The sequence below is a fragment of the Lissotriton vulgaris genome, chromosome 3_1 (genome assembly GCF_964263255.1).
Source record: "Lissotriton vulgaris chromosome 3_1, aLisVul1.2, whole genome shotgun sequence".
NCBI classification, from domain to species: Eukaryota; Metazoa; Chordata; class Amphibia; order Caudata; family Salamandridae; genus Lissotriton; species Lissotriton vulgaris.
The window spans coordinates 938,454,997-938,475,197 of record NC_141689.1 but is presented as its reverse complement, the minus strand read 5'-3'; the positions used below and the strand labels follow the sequence as shown (position 1 = coordinate 938,475,197).

The 20,201-nt window shown below is 38.5% G+C and overlaps 1 protein-coding gene across 1 annotated transcript in view; it reads left to right on the top strand.

The window, feature by feature from the left end:
• Positions 1-20,201, top strand: part of TRPM6 (transient receptor potential cation channel subfamily M member 6) — a 720,746-nt gene that overhangs the window by 345,562 nt on the left and 354,983 nt on the right. Inside the window, exons 16-17 of the mRNA XM_086961279.1 lie at positions 13,099-13,379; positions 15,552-15,780. Of these exons, the coding sequence (XP_086817405.1) occupies positions 13,099-13,379; positions 15,552-15,780 (510 nt within the window). The remainder of the gene's footprint in view (positions 1-13,098; positions 13,380-15,551; positions 15,781-20,201) is intronic.

Below are 20,201 nucleotides of genomic sequence, written 5' to 3'. Positions count from 1 at the left end.
CTGTCAAGCATCTTTAATCTAACATTTTAATCATGTTCAAGTGTTTTATTATGTGAGCATTTCTTTTCATTTTTCACGTTAGGTAATCAGCCGCATATTTTCTGAGTTAACCATGTTTGATTTCTTAAACGTGTGTTTACATTGCATAAACAAATATCAGTTTTTCTCTCTCTTTATTTTCGTCTTTCACATTTTCAGTTTTCAGAACACTTCTGCATGCTTTTATGATGCAGTAAAAGATCTCACATTTTCCATTTTCAACCATTTTGCACTTTGTTTTCCAGATTAATTTCGTAAATCTCATATAATGGTGACGATTGATAGAGGCAATCATGATTAATCTTTTACACTCCATCCATGGTGATAATGGACATGTGAAGAAATCTCATAGGGTAGGATTAAAGAAAGGGGAAAGAAGGGAGATAAAAGCTGAAATTGCAAGATTTTGCAAAGTAGAAATACACAATATTTTGCGAAGTTCCTTTAATGTTTAGATTCATATGCTTCTGAGTCTTGTATCCAGAAAATCGAAAAAATCAATTATGTATTTACTTGTTTTTAATTTGAGCAATCACCCCAACTTTGTTGCCATATGTTAAATGCTTGGTATGTAGTTGTTGCTTTTGACTAGAGGGACTGTCGATTTGGTACAGAAATTGTGAATGAAATCCTATGCTGAATGGGGAGGTAGTGACATTTTTCATAGTGGCTTGATGGAACAACAATGTGCTAAAGTTAAGCATAACCACTATTATACAATATTTCAATGCAGGTCTACCCTCAAATATCTGAGACTGGTTTTCACTAAGATTAAGTAAGGATCAAACCTTTCACAGCACTATGGCTGCTCCTCCTAATACAAATTATAATTGGCAATAGATAGACTTTACATTTTTAACTGATTTTCTATATTTTGAGTCTCTCAGTACTTGGGCTTGATAATGAATAATATATCAACTTAAAAGAGCCACATGTTCCGAGAAGTATCAACTTTAATAGTATGTGGTTGGGGTTCTATGTAAGTTTCAGGGAAAATGGTTGACTTGAAATACCTGCCTTGTTGCCCAATCAAAGGCATATAAGGTTGATTCTATTTGTCACATTGTAATCTAAGCTGTTGGATTCTTTATAGGTTTTCACTCAGTTACATGCATCATCGGTCTTAATTGAACTACTTTAAAGGGGTCATCAAATGAAAAGAAAAATGTTTGCCCTCTCACACAATCTTACATCATGGACAATAACCAACAAAAATGTCTCCTGAATGCTTTGTTTGTGTTGTAAAACCTGTTGTGATATTTTTCACCAAATAACCCCCTTTAAGGTTCTTCAGAAACAATGCCTTTCACCAAACTTTGTACATTGTAGAAAATACATACATTTACCCATATCTTTCTGTTTTCAGGTTCAGAATGCAATCTTGCATAGGTGGACTGTGAAAGATCCCTGACTATTGAAACCTCCCCAAGCTGGATTAATGTTTTGCCTTATTGAACCTTGACTGTGCCTGTTATTTTTTAGTTAGGGTTGCATGAATTAAGTAGGGCAACTAGAGCAAAACAAGGCAATTTCATGGGCTACATAATACATTAGAGTGAACCGGGCTCCGGGCATGGATTCCAACATTTGTTAACTGGACAGTATTAGGTGTACATTTCATTGAAAATTTAGGCCAGTCGGTATACACACATTGGAAAGATAGGCATTCTTTACTTGGGGATATTGTTCTCTGGATCTTATTAGTTTCTTTCTCCTTGGTAAATTGTGTTACCTACACCACAAAATATTTAAACAGGGGGTCCTAGGGACAATATTTTAAAGGCCAAACGGAATTTAATCCTCACTCTAAACCATGAATAACACAAGAAAAACTGTGGGTCTAAAAGAACTGAGCACTAACAGAAATAAAAAACCAAATTGATTAAAGAAGTTCTCTTAAAGAGGACGGAATCCCATCACCCACCAAAGTGGCATGCTTCATCATCTGGGATCTCCTCTTAGTTGCAAATCCTAGTGCAACCAACGGCTACAACCTTCTCAACAGAGGAACTGAGCTCACTGATGTTTTCAAGGTAATGTAAGATGGAATCTACTAAGATCCCTCAGAGGTAGAGCAGGATCAACTGTCACAGGAGTATTGGACTGATTCCCGTCTTTACGCAGGAGCACTCCCCACCTCACCTGGCATTCGCTCAGGAAGTGAGGCACCGCTCTGTCCGTCGGTACCCCTGGCCGAACGTGAGCTGGAAGGGGAGGTCCAATACTCCAGTGACATTTGGTCAAAAATTTGGAATCACTGGTGAATGTAGGTTGTATCAAACCAACCACTTTATTGAGACTGTACCTGATTTTGCACAGTTTCACTATTTGCAGTAGCAATATTACTTCTAGGTCCTGATGAAAGCCTTGATCGGATTAGGATCAAGAGGCTGAAACATGTAGACCTGCCATTGATTTGGACCATTGCAGTAATGTGTTTAAAACTGCAGACACACTGTTTTATTCTTGACACCAAGACAGTGCCTAATAAAATAGTTTTTTGTCCCGGTAGCCAATTTTAAATCACATTTTAGTTACATATTTTCGCATGCACTGCAACCATCACCTTTATAAACTATTCATGCTCCACTTCTGAGGGATCTTAGTAGATTCCATCTTACATTACCTCGAAAACAAGACGGTTTTTCTTGTATTATTCCAAATTGTGTTACCTGCCACTTTTTGGTCAATCTTCATTGTAGAAAAACCACCTGTTTTCCAAATTGAGAGTTTTAGTATTTCCTAGAAGAAAGGTAGGCCTTGACTTTGGAATCTCTGTTGCACATGTTTTAAAGCGAACTCTGTACAAGCCAGGAGAGTCTTAGCAAACAGTGAGCGATATAGTTGAATTTCCTTGGACCTGTGAGAGCTGCAGTTTAAATGCTTGGAACTGAGAGAAAAATACATGTTCATAGTTTACACCTTATCATAACCAAATTCATGAAAACTGAGATGTAAAGGCAGGATCATTTTCTCCAGAACTGGTAACTGCAAGAAACGGGTACCAACAACCCACATGGCCTGAAGGGCAATTGGTAACTTTGAACAAATTTGAGATTGTGCATAGGAGTCAGGGTGCAATGCTGTTCATTCCTCAAATGTATCAGTTTTCAAAGTTCTGCAGGGGGAGGCCTGCCCATCCACACAACCATTCAACCAAGTAATTGGTTTGTTCTGAGTCATAGAGGAAGACCATTGGTGTAATCAGTATAGCTGGAAGCACAAAAGAACATATGAGACAGACCAGAGGCAGAAAATAAACGTAAAAAAATCAGGAATAGTTGGGGGTCCTGGGGTAAACAACAAGTCAAGGTAGTGAACCCAACCTCATTTGAAATCTATATCATAAAAGCAGAACTAGCTCGTCGGCTGGGCACCCGATTGGGCTGGAATTATTGACCGTGTCAAATTTGGCTGATAGATAAAATCAATGGAACAGAAATTCCACAGCCACTTTCAAACCGTGGTCATCGAGCTCTAATAGTAAGCCTAGCATTGTCTTTGATGCACGATCTAAACCTGTCTTGAAAGGAATGTTTTTTACAGGCCCAGATGGTCAAATGGCAGTATTATTATAATTACATAGTAGATTTTATGCCCCTTATGTCTAGATCTAAGCACATTGCCCACATGACTAATCATTAACTAATTAAACACATGTATTTAATATCAGAACAAAATATAGACCTAGACACAAAGAGAAGGGTATAAAAATTCCATTCCATTCAATAACTTTATTTTGGTCCCGAGGACCATAAAAGGACAGTTCAGAGCAATATAAAAAAGTCAATATATACATTTAAATCATGGATAGTACCCCATCATAGAACTACTGCGTATGCCAATGTATAGAAAGAAAACTGTACATTTGAAGACGAATGAACCTGATTTGAAATACATGTTTGAAATCTCCACCAACCCAGGCATGATTCGTTATTAAAATACAGGTGCAAATAAGTCTGTTAACAATTAAAACAAATAAAATATGGGCAACTATCTTAAGTTAAAATAGTAAAAATGTGTGCAAAATAATAGAGACATAACTTCTAGTTTAAGAAGGTCTGCCGAGCGTGCCACATGGAATTTAAAAAGTGGGAAACAGCAATGACAGTGAGGCCGTGAGTATCATATTTCAGAACTCTGTATGAGACAGCGCATTGCGTAAAACCTAGATTCTTGCTTAGTTGGATAAGCCAGCGCTGTCGTATTGATCTGCAGGCGGGGCAGAAGAAGAGGACATGTAAATCTGTTTCCTCCTTGTGACTGCAGGCAGGGCATCCATCAGAATCAAATTTGGACCATTTATTAGTCAAACAGTGAAGCGGCAGAATCCCCATACTTAACTGCATATACAGTTTTCTAGCCAAACTAGGCTGGATGTCATCCAAAAAGGACTCCATTGAATATTCGTCTTTAATTTGGATAAAATCGGCCGTCAATCGGCCATAGGACGAACTTTGGATGACTGATAATTTTTGTCGTTCTATAAGATCTTATCAGTTCCAGCCGTAAAGTTGATGGGTATGATTCTTCTGGTTATTTCCAAAATTCTGCTTTTCTCAGGTTACTACAAAGAACCCTAATATGTTTGAACCAGGGTAACTTAGCAGAGCCCGGGTTGTTCATTATCTCTTTAAGCTCAGCTCAATATGTGGCCAGTTCCGGGGTCAACCATAGCCGCCGTCAGTAGGTTAGGGGTCTAAGAGCTATCTCTTCATAAATAGGCCTAATGCCGAAGTCCAAGTGTTGGGGAATGAGGGGTGTGCTGGGGGGGAGACCTACAACTGTCTCATTAAGTTGTTCTCAACTTTGTACAAGCTGATAGTAGAGCAATGACCTCACAATTCCGCCCCATACATTGTAGCACCCCTACCTTGGGTTTTGTAGATGCAACCACTGGCCCTGCAGATTTAAATGTAGAGGTTCTATAAAGTTTCATACGCCCTCCCACTGTCTGCACTAGCTTATGGCTTGCCTTGGTCATCTGGGGCCCCATTCCAGATGCTCTGTAAGAGTAACGCCCAAATAATCAAAGACCAACACTCTTTCCAGTGGTGTACCATGTAAGATGGGTTGGAGCGAGACTTGTTGGCAGGGTTGAAGACCATATATTTGGTCTTTTATGTATTAATTTCCAGCCCGCGGATCTTACACAAAGCGTAGAAGCTGTCAAGAATACGCTGGATTCCCATGGGCGACTTTGAGAGTAGGAAGGTATCATCAGCGAACATCATCGCTGGGACCCTACCAGAAGCTAGCCTCGGAGTATCATTGTTCTTCACCTCCCTGAGCTGCTCAATGAGTCCATTAATGAAGAGGCAGAAGAGGGTAGGAGCGAGCACACAGCCCTGACGCACTCCCTTACCAACAGGAAAGCGGGGTGTTAATTCACCATGTTTCCCAAACCTTACTTGGGCTAAGTTATCTTCATGGGGCCTTACTAAAATACTGAGGAGATAAGGTGGGATCCTCAAGTCTCTAAGCACTTCCCAGAGTTTTCTCCTGAGAACAATATCAAAAGCCGACTTCAGATCTACAAATATTAAAAAGAGGCTGCCACCCTTTATGGCCACAGTTTTCCAGTACAGGAGTTGAAGCCTGAATAGCTGGTCAACAGTGGAAATATTCTTTCTGAAGCCGACTTGATATGGACTCAGGATCCCTTCTTCTTCTATCCACGCCTGTAGGTGGTCAAGAACTTCTAAGGCAAAAAGTTTTTGGGATATGTCAATTGGGCTAATCGGCCTATAGTTTGTAGGTAGGAAGGGACAGCTTTTTTTGAAGACCGGGCCAATTTTTGCCCCTCGCCAGGTGTCAGGGGGATCCATTCTATTCATGATTGCATTAAATAGGGACCATAAATACAGTCTCCATACATTCAGTTCCTCCCGAAAAAGATCCCCTGGTATTTTGTCTAAGCCTAACCCAGACAGGGTGATCTCTGTGGTTACCTCCTCAGCAAACGCGGAGGATGCTGGCAATGGATCATCATTTGCGGTTATAGGTGCTATGCTATTATACAGGGAGTGGAAGTGATTATACGAAGCTTCAGACGATATATTTGGTTCAATGGCTGACCTCCCTTGGTTATTGCCTGCACTAACTGTTGCCCAGATAGTCTTCAGAGCTTTGTTAGTTAGTGCAATTTTGAGGGTTTCCCATCTTTACAGTTCCCAGTTCTTTTTTCCCAATGAATGGTCTATAAAAATTCACTTATACAACTTTCGTACAGCTAAACCAAAAATGTTTAAAGAAATTACAAAGGTGCAGGGTGTGAAAGAAAAGGATTAGGTATGATTGCTTATATACAAATGCAAACACACATCATCACTGTTTTCCCATGGACAATATAAAGCACTTTAGGGTCCAAGAGCTTATTCTCCATTTGCTGTACCTGTACATTTTGCACCAAAACCTATGATTTGGTCTTGCATTAAAAACATGCTTTTTGTGGATGTAGTAACCCTGTGACTTCTAAAACACTGTATGCTTCAATTATTTTAAGATTTCGCTTTTTTATTGTATGATGATACCTAATACAAAAAGAAGCATAAATCCTAACAAGATAAGTATATGATGCATATCACTACCAATAACATTACTGTTAATAGGTGTCTGTGCATTCAAAAGTCCCAAGGTGCTTGTTGATAATTAAAAGGGGTGTCCCTTAGTAGAGACAGTCATCAGAAAAATGTTATTATCCTTATTATTATCATTAGTATTATTTACCCATTTTAAAATATGATTGTCTAATTTGAGAGTCTATAGGATGTGATGTTTAGTCCACATATGCAGGATTTCAGATACATTATGCCTCTTTTTAAGACTGTTTAGAATAGTGATAAGGAGTGAATTATCATAAGCTTAAAAAGAACGGTATTTATGTGATAGGGGACTGAGAGGTATTATAATTAATATTAATATGCATATTATTACTATAATAACAAGTAGTAAAAATACATAGTAATTATTATTAAGGTATTATTAGTAGTAGTAATATTATTAGTATTATTCAAATTCTGTTGCATAGGATAGAGAAAGAGAAAAGAGAGAAAGGTATGTAGGTGACAAGGAAACCTAATAATCACAAGACTAGATAATACAAAATTCCATTATACAATGAGAGTCTATGTCCATATCACTACTAGGTGCGTTTGTTTGTTTTCTTCTTTGACACTTTTAGTACTTTGACAGCTGGCAGTGTGACTTTTTAGCATAAGCCTTTTGTAATAAAGAGGATACAAAAACATGTAATCAAAACAGGAATAATGAAAATGAAACAAATATCAAGAACATCGATATTAAAAAATAAGGAGAAGGAAACTAAAAAGGATGGTCCCATAAGATTAATTACTACATACTCAGCAGAGGCGAAAAAAATGTGGAATTCTAAGAAAACTTTGGAACATTCTAAAACTGGATTCTCCAGTTGCAAAAATAGTGGGAAATCATCCAAATGTAACATTTAGAAGAGCATAAAATCTAAAGGACTCCCTAATGCACAGTCACTTTAAGAAAAAAATATACCTACGTGCTGGCTTACACATTCAGTCTTTCATAGATGTAATAAATGCAAAGTTTGGCAAATAGCAGTTAACAAACAAGAGGTCACTTTAGTGACAAATCAAAAAGGGAAAATCACACAACATATTACGTGCAAAAGTTAATTTGTAATATACGTCATAGAATATCCTTGCATTCTACAATATGTAGGAAGTACAGTCTGTGAATTGAAAAAGCAGATACTATGTGAGAGCATCTATAAATCAGGGAAACATCCTATACAACGAATTTCTAACAACAACTTACTTTTATAACAAAGTCTTAACAACGAACCACGACACTTTAACGAAGTACGGAACAACGAAGTCTGGAACCACAACTCTTCAACGAAGTCCGGATCCATGCTGACGTCTTGTTTGTATCCGGAAAGAATGTTAGGCACGTCACTTCTTTCTGCCCCCACCAAACCTAATCTGCACTGTGATTCGCCAGTGTTGTAGTATAATGTCACTATTCTCCGCCCCCCAACTCTTTTGAATTGAACAGTATAGTAACTGGAAATGCCTCACATTATTTGGACATGGCACTTTTTTTTGCATAATAATTATTTTTCGTCATCCATGGATTTTAAAAGGCATTGCTGCAAGCATTTCGGCGGATTGAAAAAAGTGTGCTTGGATGCAGTTTGCATTTTTCAAGTTTGGTAGCACGACGTGGGAATAGCGTCTTTTGGAATTAGTATTTAGGAAGTTGTGAAATGTTTTGGAGTGTTACGTCACTCATCTCCTCCCTCAACCCTTGAAAAAAACAAACAAAAGATTGACGTGCAACACATTAATGTGAGGCATTTGCAGTTTCACTTCTGTGCAGTTCGGAAAGGTGAGGGGGCGGAGATGAGTGATGTAACACTCTAACACTGCAGAATCAAAGTGAAGATGAGGGGTAGGGAGGCGGAGAGAAGAGACGTGCAACACATGCTGCGTTCACTTGCGTTGGTGCTGCGAGGATTTAAAACAATTTCATGACGGCAAGTAAAAAGCTGGACTTCCTGAAAATGTATGCATGCATGCACTCGTACTCCTGCCCTTCTGCGTGCTCAGTTATCCCAGGGAGTTCAACTTCATTGCAAGGCTACACAGCCTCAAACGTATGCGCGCTCGCATATGCGTGCCTTCCTTACTAGCGTGCTCTTTTACATGCACACATTTCACAATAATTAAGTGCGCTACAAGTATTCCAGGAAAGATGTAACTGCAATCAGGTACATGCTTAATTCAACTGCTCTTTGGGACTGCCTCTCAACGCAGGCAGACAGGAGGAAAAATGGTATTCATGTATTTTTTATCCTTTGTTATGATCTCTCAAATATGTTGGTTTATTTCTGGCTTCATCGTGGTTTAGGAAGTAGTTGTTAAAAAAGTAGTGGTTAAGGACTGTTCGTTGTTTAGCTTTCGTTGTTCAGGAAGTCGTGATTTAGGCAGTAGTTGTTACGTCATAAAACCATAAATAAAGATCGGAGCAATGCAGTGGCAAAACACATGGAAACATATCACCAAAGTGATTGGAAGAAATTAAAATGCTATGCAGTTAAACAAATCGAACCAAATGAATCGGGAGGAGATCGAGAGCGAAAGCAACGACAAAGGGAATCTTGTCATATACTTAATCAGAGAACATTAGCACCTTATGGAGTGAATCAGGATGAATAATTATATATTAATTTATAGGTGGCATGGATAATAATTGTAACTTCTTCGACTATTAACTGTTTTGTATACTATTTTTTCACCAGATGCTTTTATGTTTTTTTTTTTTACAATTTTCCTAATAGATGTGTGATTTGCACTGGAATTATGCACATTATTTGATTGGCAAAACCCAAGGTATATACCATCTATGAAACAATTGACACAATCTTGCTCAGGTATTGAGATGTGCTAGAATCAGGTATTTATCTGAATGCAAGCCCACTAGAGGACATAAATGTCAGAGAAACATCAATAGGAATACTAGCCATGATTTACCATCATGGTGACGGGAATCAGTAAAAACAAACAAAAAATTGACATACAATCAATAAGTGAGAATATTGTTGAAGTAAGGGTCACTATGAATGGACATCCTGCTAGAGTACAGGCCCACCAGAGGGCATAATTATTGAATAAAAATAACAGCACAAATGTTGAAAAGATCATATAATTAATGTATGCGCGTATCAAGAGAGAGAGAGAGGACTAGAAAGCTTGTCCGTGTCCCCGTTGGATTATATGTATTATCAAAGAAGCTAGTCTTCTTTGATAATACATATAATTAATGTGACATGTAACTAAAAGAAAAACATTCAAAAACTACTGATCCCAGCATGCTCCTTAAATGAAGTCAATTATAGCTAATAATTAATGATTGTTTTTTTTAGCAAAAACGACATATGGATGATATTTAATCATTTCATAATGGTCATTATATAATATGGGTTTTTACCAAAAGTTTATATATTGTTATTCATGTTTGTTCACGTTTTAAACACATAAAACGACATCTCCCATGTATGTTTGGGAATGCTGTGGGTGGAAATGACGAAAAATGTAGAAATGAAAAAATATAAAAAATATCAGTAATGGTGGTATTACGTAAATGCTGTATATCGAATGTGGATCGTATTGTTTACAGCTTGGTTTTTAATTAAAGCGTAAAGATTGGGAATTCACCCGTGAGTTCGGGTCATTTCTTTCAACTGTCAAAGTGATAAATAAACACCTGTGGCTCTATCGCATAAGAGGATCGCACCACCGAGAGGACTTTTACACCTGCGAAATTGAGCCCACTTGTGACACACACACACACATATATATAAAGCAGGAACATTTTGTCTTGAACTTTGCGCTATGTCCTGCCTCAAGCGCACCATTTGGCATGATTTCCCCCACCCACATCTTACCTGGGAGCCTCATCGTGCATTCTGGGTCCTGCAGTCCAAAGAAGATCACGGACTTGCATCAGGTGTGCAAACATCTTTGTTGGGGGTGGAGCTTGTTTGGGATTACCCAAATAAAAGTCAGGACGTGCAAAGGCGCAAGGTTTCAGATCATGACTGTTTGGGCGCTGAAGAAGGCATTTACATGCCGAAATGCATTCGCCACAGCCAGTGAATAAATAAGCTTCCTTGGTGTTCCCCTCTGTGGCTTCTGCTTTCTTTCGTTTGGAGAAAGGTGTGTTGCATCAATTCCACGTCGGCCAGAGACGTGCTTCAGAGGCCCCTGCTCCTTTAAGAGGCCCGGACTACACTGGCATCCTGCTTCATGCAGTCTTGTGTTTCCGAGTTATCGGACAGTCTGGGAACGCCCGGGTGCTGGGAGAAGAAGCAGATGGTTTTGAGGCATTCCGCCTCATGCTGGGCGGCGAGCATTGTCTGGCTGTCCCCATTGAATTGGACTTCCGAGCATCAAGGTTGGAGCAGTTGGGGACCCGAGGACGCTGTGTTCACTGATCCGAAAAGCAGGAACATTTTGTCTTGAACTTTGCGCTATGTCCTGCCTCAAGCGCACCATTTGGCATGATTTCCCCCACCCACATCTTACCTGGGAGCCTCATCGTGCATTCTGGGTCCTGCAGTCCAAAGAAGATCACGGACTTGCATCAGGTGTGCAAACATCTTTGTTGGGGGTGGAGCTTGTTTGGGATTACCCAAATAAAAGTCAGGACGTGCAAAGGCGTAAGGTTTCAGATCGTGACTGTTTGGGCGCTGAAGAAGGCATTTACATGCCGAAATGCATTCGCCACAGCCAGTGAATAAATAAGCTTCCTTGGTGTTCCCCTCTGTGGCTTCTGCTTTCTTTCGTTTGGAGAAAGGTGTGTTGCATATATATATATATATATATATATATATATATATATATATATATATATATATATATATATATATATATATATATATATATTCCACAGCAATTTTCTTCTCAGAAAAGACTCGCACTCAGGATAAACCACAGTTTAATAAGCAAAGTTACGCGTTTCGACAGCCAGAGCTGTCTTGATCACACAGTTTGCAATTGATACAGGAAGTCTATACATAGGTCTAGGACACTAAAAAAGGACTGATTGTTTGGTAACTGGTGTCCAGATCTAAACTTAGCGGCCATCTTAGAGTGGTAATTATATATAAGTGATGTGTGATCAAGACAGCTCTTGCTGTCGAAACGCGTAACTTTGCTTATTAAACTGTGGTTTATCCTGAGTGCGAGTCTTTTCTGAGAAGAAAATTGCTGTGGATTACATAATTGCCAAGAGACCTGCTCGGTTCTCACTCGCCATCTGTGTACGGTCCGCGGATATATATATATATTTTGCTATACAATTTAAAGCATGGCTATCAAATTTTTAGGATCAGGAGGACCTGATGTTAGTCCATATGTATAGGATCTCAGATTTATATGATTTCTTTAGAAACGTGGGATATTGGCAACTTACAGGGGGGGCATGTCACTAATAGTTTAAAAGACCAGTGTCAGTAGTTGTGTTGGGATCAGCTACGAGCTGAGTGCCAGCCTTTTTTGAGCAAGCAAGGGGAGATTGGATAATTGCAAGAAGTGTAACAAACTGTTGAGTTGCAAAGTTGATAAGCTTGTTCATTGGAATGAGGGTTTATTTGATGAGGTCCATGAGCAAGTTGTAGCTGTAGTTTAGATTACTCACCACAAGTGCACTTTCCTTCGGTGCTGGAAGGAAGGTGGGCCTGTGTTTAATACTGCTGATATTGTGCTGCTGACAGTCAATGAAATAAGGAGTCCAGTCTTATTTGGGAATCAGCGAGGAGTCCAAGATTCTGGCACTGGCATAGCAAGTGAGGAGTCAGGGAGGATTCAATCATAGTAGTAGAGGGAGGAACGTTGTTGGAGGCAGGGAAAGAGAAGATTTCTGTTTTTACATAAATTAAAAATGAAAATGAAGTGAGTTGTAGTGATTAAGAGCTTTAAGGCTATCAAAGATATTTTGCCCCCATATGTGAATATGCGAAAGTTATCAGCACATTAGCAATAGAAAAAGTCAGATCCGTAGATGATTTCACTCAGGCAAGAAACATAGTGGGAGTATAGCATGGGACCAAATACAGAATCTTGGAAAGCAACCTCACAAGGAATGCCTGAACCTTGACTGATTGGACACCAGGACACGAATGAACTTCTGGAGAGGTCAGATTAGAAGCAACTTAGAGTTGTCACTGCTTTATTAAGTTGAACTAAGCTTACTGTGGTATTGAAGGCAGCATATAGGTCAAGGATGATAAAAAATGGAAGACAATTATTTGTGATGTGCGAAGGTGAAGGTGAATACATGAATGAAGACCATTTCATTTGAGTGGACAGGGCAGAATCCAGATCCTTGTATATGGAGATTTCAAAAGTGTTTTATTCATCAACACTTACTCTAATATTTATTAGAACAGATTTCATGCGAGTCCTAAATTTAAAAGGCTGTTTAAAAAAACAATGCATTCAAGATGTCTTGTTAGTTTGCACTTAGTTTAAACTTTCTAATGCACATTGCATCTATTTTCAGGAAAAGAGCACTGGTCTGCACAAGTCCAGAAAGAAGTCAAAAGAGGAATTACATTTCTCAGAGGACAATGAGCCAGCAGGCTTTATCTACCCTTACAATGACCTATTGGTATGGGCAGTATTGATGAAAAGGCAGAAGATGGCAATGTTCTTCTGGCAGCATGGAGAGGAAGCTATGGTCAAGGCAGTGGTGGCATGCAAACTGTACCGGGCAATGGCACATGAAGCAAAACAGAGTAACATGGTGGATGACACTTCTGAAGAGTTGAAGAAGTACTCAAAGTAGGAGTTCTCCCTTCACTTCAATTAATACAGATCTTATAATGGTTAGAATTTTTTCTCTCTGTCCAATGAAATGCATTTTTCACAACTGTCAGTTAAGTGATGACTTACCATAGTACTATTTTGCAAAATATCAACACTGCTAAATGAAGCTATTATTCAAATAGGAATGTCTTTATGCGAATTCAGTGAATGAGTGCTACTCTTTAGCCAAGTGTAATGAGTAACATAAGATTACAATTTTATGTAACTAAAATAGAAAAGGATATAAATTAGCAGAATAGAATAGAAAAGAATAGAATAAACATCTGTGATATCCGTGTATCCGTTGAGCATGAAGAAAAGGGAGAAACAAGGAGAAAAGGAGTAGTTGTACAAAGAAAAGCTATTTTAATAAAAGGAATTAAAATTCATGTAACATTGTTATCTTACAAAATGCATGCATGTTATCAAAGTGACCCACTTAAACTGTGTACCACTTATTAATCTTTAATACAGAGGTAGGAAATCATAGATATATCAGTTCTGTGAATTATAGTTTTATGTTTTTTTTGCCTATATAGTTAATGTTGAAAAAATATGATGTACGGAAAGTTGTTTCTTTTTTAAGAATGTTTGTGCTCTCCTTGAACAATCTGCACCATATTTTCAGAAACAAGATTTAAAATTCAAAGTACAGAATCAAAGTACACTCCCTTTGATTCGACTGGAAGAGGACAAGTCTAGGAGGAGTTCTAAAAGTAGTGATTCGAATAGAAATTCACACAGGTATATTTATTGAAGAAAATTGAAAGTAGGCTGACTTAATATATAACATATTTAGAAATTCCCTAGGGTAGGCCTATTTCAATGCCTTCTTCGTGTATGATTAATTTTGGTTCAGTCATCTTCGAAAAAATCCCACAAATGTTGCTGCCCAACATACGTAAATGAGGTATGTAGGGTCCTTCAGCAGCCAGGCAGGGGATACACGAGAATTGTGATCTAGTCCTGTTTGATCACTCTCAAGAGTGAAAACGTTTTGCACATGCCTCAAACAGGCCTTTCAGGTCGGATTTTACACTGTTCTGACAATAGAAGGGGCAGCAGTCCCCATGCTGAATGTCCAGCTGAGCTCATAGGAGTCATCCGTGCCCATTCAGGTGACCTGTCAATCAAAGTGATCTATTATGTTGCCCTGGGAGGAATTACATACCTCATTAAAGGCTAAGTGCAGGCTGTAGATCTACCGGAGAGCTAAAGCAAATTAGCCTCCTGGAGTGTCATGCAGGGTAAAGTGAACTTTTTAAAGTTACTGCTTTTTCAATACGTATTAAAACTTATTAAAATTCTGACTTCATCTTTGAATTTGACTTTTAATTACTTTTAATAATAGTAGTTTTATTATTTTCCTAGACAGTTCCAAACCTGAGATAGCTATATTAATATTTGTATATGTTCTGTATAAAAGAGTCTGTCCTGCAACACTAAAAATAGTTTTTTGAGCCTTGTCACTGTAAGGGCATGATTACATCATTTTACTACATGTTCCATTTGTAATAACCATTTACCCTACCTTGTGGGCTATAATGCCTGCATAGAGGTGATTTATTTATATTTTAAAGGGCAGTCTGGGGAGCCATGCAGAAAAGGCAGGTTTCTTACAGTGAATGATATAGAAGCCCCCAAATAAATGGAGAAAGATGATGAGGTAGCTATCTCCCTTGTCCAGTATTGATGCAAATACTTGTGATTCTGCTGTTGTAGGGTGGAATATTCATTCTCACCCATGCCCTGTTAATTATGTATCATTTACTGGTCAACTTACTGAAATAAATATTCAGAGCATTCACAGATGTGATGTTATCCACAGGTCCACCATTACCTACTCTCCAACCCAACTATAAAATCACAATTAAGTTCAAAAGATACTTAGAATGTCAATAATTAGATGCATGGGGTAATTAAGGAGAAATAATGAGGTCTTCCTATTTAGAAATGCCTAAACTATCCCGTAATATTTCAACTCTTTTGGAAGAACACTGTTTCAAGTGAGTGCATGAGAAATGTAATTCGCCACAATGCAGATCTGGTCGGTACCAGAATATCTATACTTCCAAATTGTCTGATGAGAGATGAGTTCAATTAATTATAATGGTCTTTGGTGACTGTCGTTTTATTTTGTTCTTATAGGGAATTTGGTCAGCTTGCTCTGGACCTCTTAGACAAGGCATTCAAACAAAACGAGCAGATGGCTATGAAGCTCCTTACATATGAACTAAAAAACTGGAGTAATTCAACCTGTCTGAAGCTAGCTGTTTCTTCAGCACTAAGACCCTTTGTGTCTCACACATGCACACAAATGTTGCTCACTGATATGTGGATGGGGCGCCTTAAAATGCGGAAGAAGTCTTGGCTTAAGGTATGTCTTTGTGGTGCATTGAATCCTTCCCTAAACATTGGTCTGTGAGTGATCAATTCCCAAAAATACATCTCCAGGTTTTATTATTATCAAACACAAAATTGTTAACAGGCACAATTATGGGTTTACTCCATGGTGCTTCCAAGATTGTATTGCTAAATCTGTCCTTTGTATTTCATATAGATACTGATTTACACGTGACTTTTAAACGTCCCCACAAAATACTAGCCTTAATTTAAGAGGTTTGCCCTAGGTAATTTCTTTTGGGTGACTACTTTTTGTCTCTGATCATAGACATGTGTCAACATATTGTGAATAATCGTTTTATAATCCCTTATCTCTCCGAAAATATATATAAGTAATTTAGTTTTCACTACAGTAAAATAACCATTAAAACACATTAACAATTATTTTCCTGAGTGGATTGAAACTATAAGCTCTTTCTGAAAATGTCATGAAATGTTTCAATTTTTTAACAATGCATTAATAAGTGACTCGCAAACACTATACATGGAATTGGAATGGAAATGTCATTTGAACTTCACGTGAGTTTGGATTATTACGTTCTTTAATTTGCTTCACAATATCTGATTTTGCTTTTAGAAGATGAGCAACTGAGTGTGGCCTTTAATGCGATGGAAGGCCTGAAGGCTGACTGAGTACATTAATGTCTCTGCTGTGGAATTCAAGATGAACATGCTTGAATTATGAACCTTCTATCCAGGAAGCTTCCAGAGTGACATTATTGAATGTTGTGGATAATTTTGTTGTTTAAGATGTTATGGATACTCAAATCATTGCGGTGGCAAACGTTCCCCAGCTTACAGTCATGAATTATATAATGTTTGCATCTCCAGGGTGTTAGTAATTCGTGCTATATTGTGTGATGTAAGGTAAAAGGAGAAGGATTTAAGGCTGCTTTAAAGTTTTAGTGGCAGGCTGTCATAGACACAAGTCAATTAAAATCTGAATGATTTGCTATTCAGTGCCACAAAAATGATTCCATTGATAAATATGGTCTTCCTTTCAGCTCATTTAATTGGGAATTTAAGGTCTTGTAGAGTAGAGCATTAACTGTCAAGGTAATACAAGCATCTTACAAAGGTGGCCTCTAGGTGCTAAAAGACAGTGGAAAGTCAACATTCCCCAGAGTTATTTTCATGATAAATGACTCCGCCGGAGACATCTCTGCTTCTAATTTCTGTAGCAGCAATGTACTGGCACAGCAACATTGGGCTGTGTTGTTTTCATTTCAACTACCAATATTTCCAATGTCAATGGAAGCCCTGTATTATAAATGTTGATGCACCCAAAATCATTTGATCAATTTTACAAAAGACAAAGGGAGAAAGGGAATACAAAGAGACTCTGTGCCTAATGTAAGAGATCCTGTCCCACTAAACAACAAAAGGAAATGAAGAGAGCATTGTCACCATGTGTTTTTTGTCAATGAGAAAAGGAAAAATAAGGGTATCCAAATGAGCACAAGATCTTTAAATTTTCCCAGCACAATTTCATCAACCGCTATACCAAATGTCATTCTTAGGTCAAGTAGAATCAACATATCAAATCACCTGCATTTAGTTCCTATCAGTAGGTAGAATTCTTTCTCATTCCCATTCATTAACCTGGCCAGCTCAAGACGTTTATAATGTATGGTATGTTTGAAATTACAAAAGAAGTTCAGAGATCTTTAAGTACTGTCTGGTTTATTTTGAGCAAATAGGCTGAATAGGCTGTGCTCTGCCTTAATGCAAATTTATTGTGCTGTTACAGTGGTATATTGCAGGTAAGTAATAGCAACATTTTGAAAAATTAAATGAAAGAGGGCATAAATAGAATTAATTGATGTAATAGCAATATTATGTGTTTAGAGGAGTTCTGACAACTTTTGTGACACCACTGAAATTATGGACCTAGTGTCTGCTATTTACGGCACTTGTGACCGCCTGTTTAGTTTTAAAATTTAGCATTATTCTGCATTTAGTGAGTCCCTAGAGCTATTGGCCCCAGTGGCACTGCACCTGCTGCACCATTTAAATCAAGCCACTTTTAACTGCAAGATAACTGCAGGTGTGTTTGCTTGTATAGTAGTAAAATATAGCAGTATTAGGTGTTTAGAGGCGTCCTGACAGCTATTGGGCCTGGTGCCACTGCACCAATTGCACTGTTCAAATCATGACACTGTTGTCTGCAAGGTAGCTGCACTTGTGACTGCTTGTTTAGTGGTAAAATATAGCAATATTAGGTGTTTAGTGGGGTGCTTAGAACTTTTGGTCTCGGTGCTGCTACACCTTCTGCACTGTTCAGATCATAACCTGGTGGCCTGCTAGATAACTGCACTTGTGACTGCCTGTTTGGTGGTAAAATTTAGCAATATTATGCATTTAGTGGGGTCCCTAGAGCTTTTGTCTCTAGTGCCACTGCACCTGTTGCACCATTCAAATTATGTCCCTTTTAACTGCAAGGTAACTGCAATTGTGACTGTCTGTTTAGAAATAAAATATAGCAATATTAGGTGTTTAGTGCAGCGCCTGGAGCTTTTGGTCCCGGTGCCACTCTACCTGCTGCACTAATGAAATCATGACGCTAGCGCTTGCTAGTTAACTGCACTTGTGACTGACTCTTTAGTTGTAAAACATAGCAATATTAGGTGTTTAGAGGAGTTCTGATACCTTTTGGACATGGCCCTACTGCACCTGTTGCACAATTAAAATAATGACCCTGTTGCTTGCAAGAGAACTGCACTTGTGACTGCCTGTTTAGCAGTAAAAATATAGCAATTATTGGTGTTTAGTGGAGTTAAGACAACTTGGGCCCGGTGCCACTGCACCTCCTGCACCATTCAACTCATGACCTGTTTTCTGCAAGGTAACTGCACTTATGACTGCCTGTTTAGTTTGAAATTTTAGCAATAATATGGGTTTAGTGGGGTCCCTAAAGCTTTTGGCGCTGGTGTTACTTCACCTGTTGCACCACTCAAATCAAGTCCCTTTTAGCTGCAAGGTAACTGCACTTGTGGCTGCCTCTTTAGTGATAAAATATACATAGCTCTTGTATATTAACTTTATTTTTAACATGCAATGTTTATTACAAAATGTAGAATTTTATGAAAATGACCAAATAGATTACGTTGCAAAAAATCATGCCTACAAAGTTCAAAGAAAGGTGCTGAGGCACGAATAGGAAATGCCAAAAACGTTGTAAGGCAAACATTGCTTTACACAGCTAAGTAATAAAAAGCAAGCATTCCAGCATACTGTTAGAATATTTCTGTCCCTTATTTGGGAAGAGATCTTATCTTGACAGTAAATAGGGCTTAAGCAGTGTGAACAGCTTTGGTAGAAGTATTGTAAATGCGTGCAGCGGGGGAAGTTAACAAAAGAAAAAGTTCCAAACAAAAGCGAACAAACACAGTAATTTGCAAGCGCTGTGCAGGCAAAACCTAAAAAAAGGCCTGCCTTTTTCCACTCCCCTTAGTCCTTATTGCTGAAGCCCTGCCCTAATGCTGTCAGGGCAGTAGGCTTTCATTAAGACAGGCCGTAGCAGCGATGGCTCACTCTTTGTTTGTCAGTTGTATTAAAAGACTGCAGCCTATTGAAGGGTCAGTTAGGAAAACTGCTGCATAAGAAATGATCCTTACAAGTTCTCCATATAGGTGAGCTATAGAAATTCTGGCCACTGTTGTTGCAGAGTCAATGTGCAGTTAAATAAAACAAGTGAGAATGGAAATTGGCCTTTCTCTGGTGTATGAAACCAAAGCAAAATTGTATCATTAATGTAATTAGTCCTTGAACTAAATGCATCTTTTCATACTTATGTTTGGACAAGCCAGGTTAATCTCCTGCCTTTGGATATTGTTTTGATAGATTAGTACTCGCTTTCATTCGGAAAACATAATAGTCAAGGAATGGGATGGGAACCAAACTCATCATACTTGGTCTAGTATGTAGTGCAGTGTTTATTGCACCTTGTGCATAATGAAGCTCTAATACATTTTATTTATATGGTGCCATAAATAACACCTTTCACAAGTTATTCCCCAGTGATGGGGACTAACCACACCAAAATCTGCTTGTCCTGGTATTACCAGGCGTTTTTTACTTGGTAAATTCCGGCAGGTTTGATCTGCTCAAATTTAAATCCGAGGGTCGCACTTCATTGCAGAACCTATAAATGTGAGCCAAGCACAAACATAGGTTTGTTCGGAGGTTGGAATTTTGTAGACCCCTCCTATCGAGAACCTTTCAGAACTGAGCATAATATAGAAGTATTCAGGAAAGCGAGAGAGCGGAGGAAGAATTTTTCTGTAGTGGTGCGGCAAGTGTGTCAATTGTTGCCTGCTTTTGTTAGAGAGACCCAGCGATGAAATTGAATTTACCACATTTGACCTGCTGCTGCTGAGTGTGTTGTCTATGAGA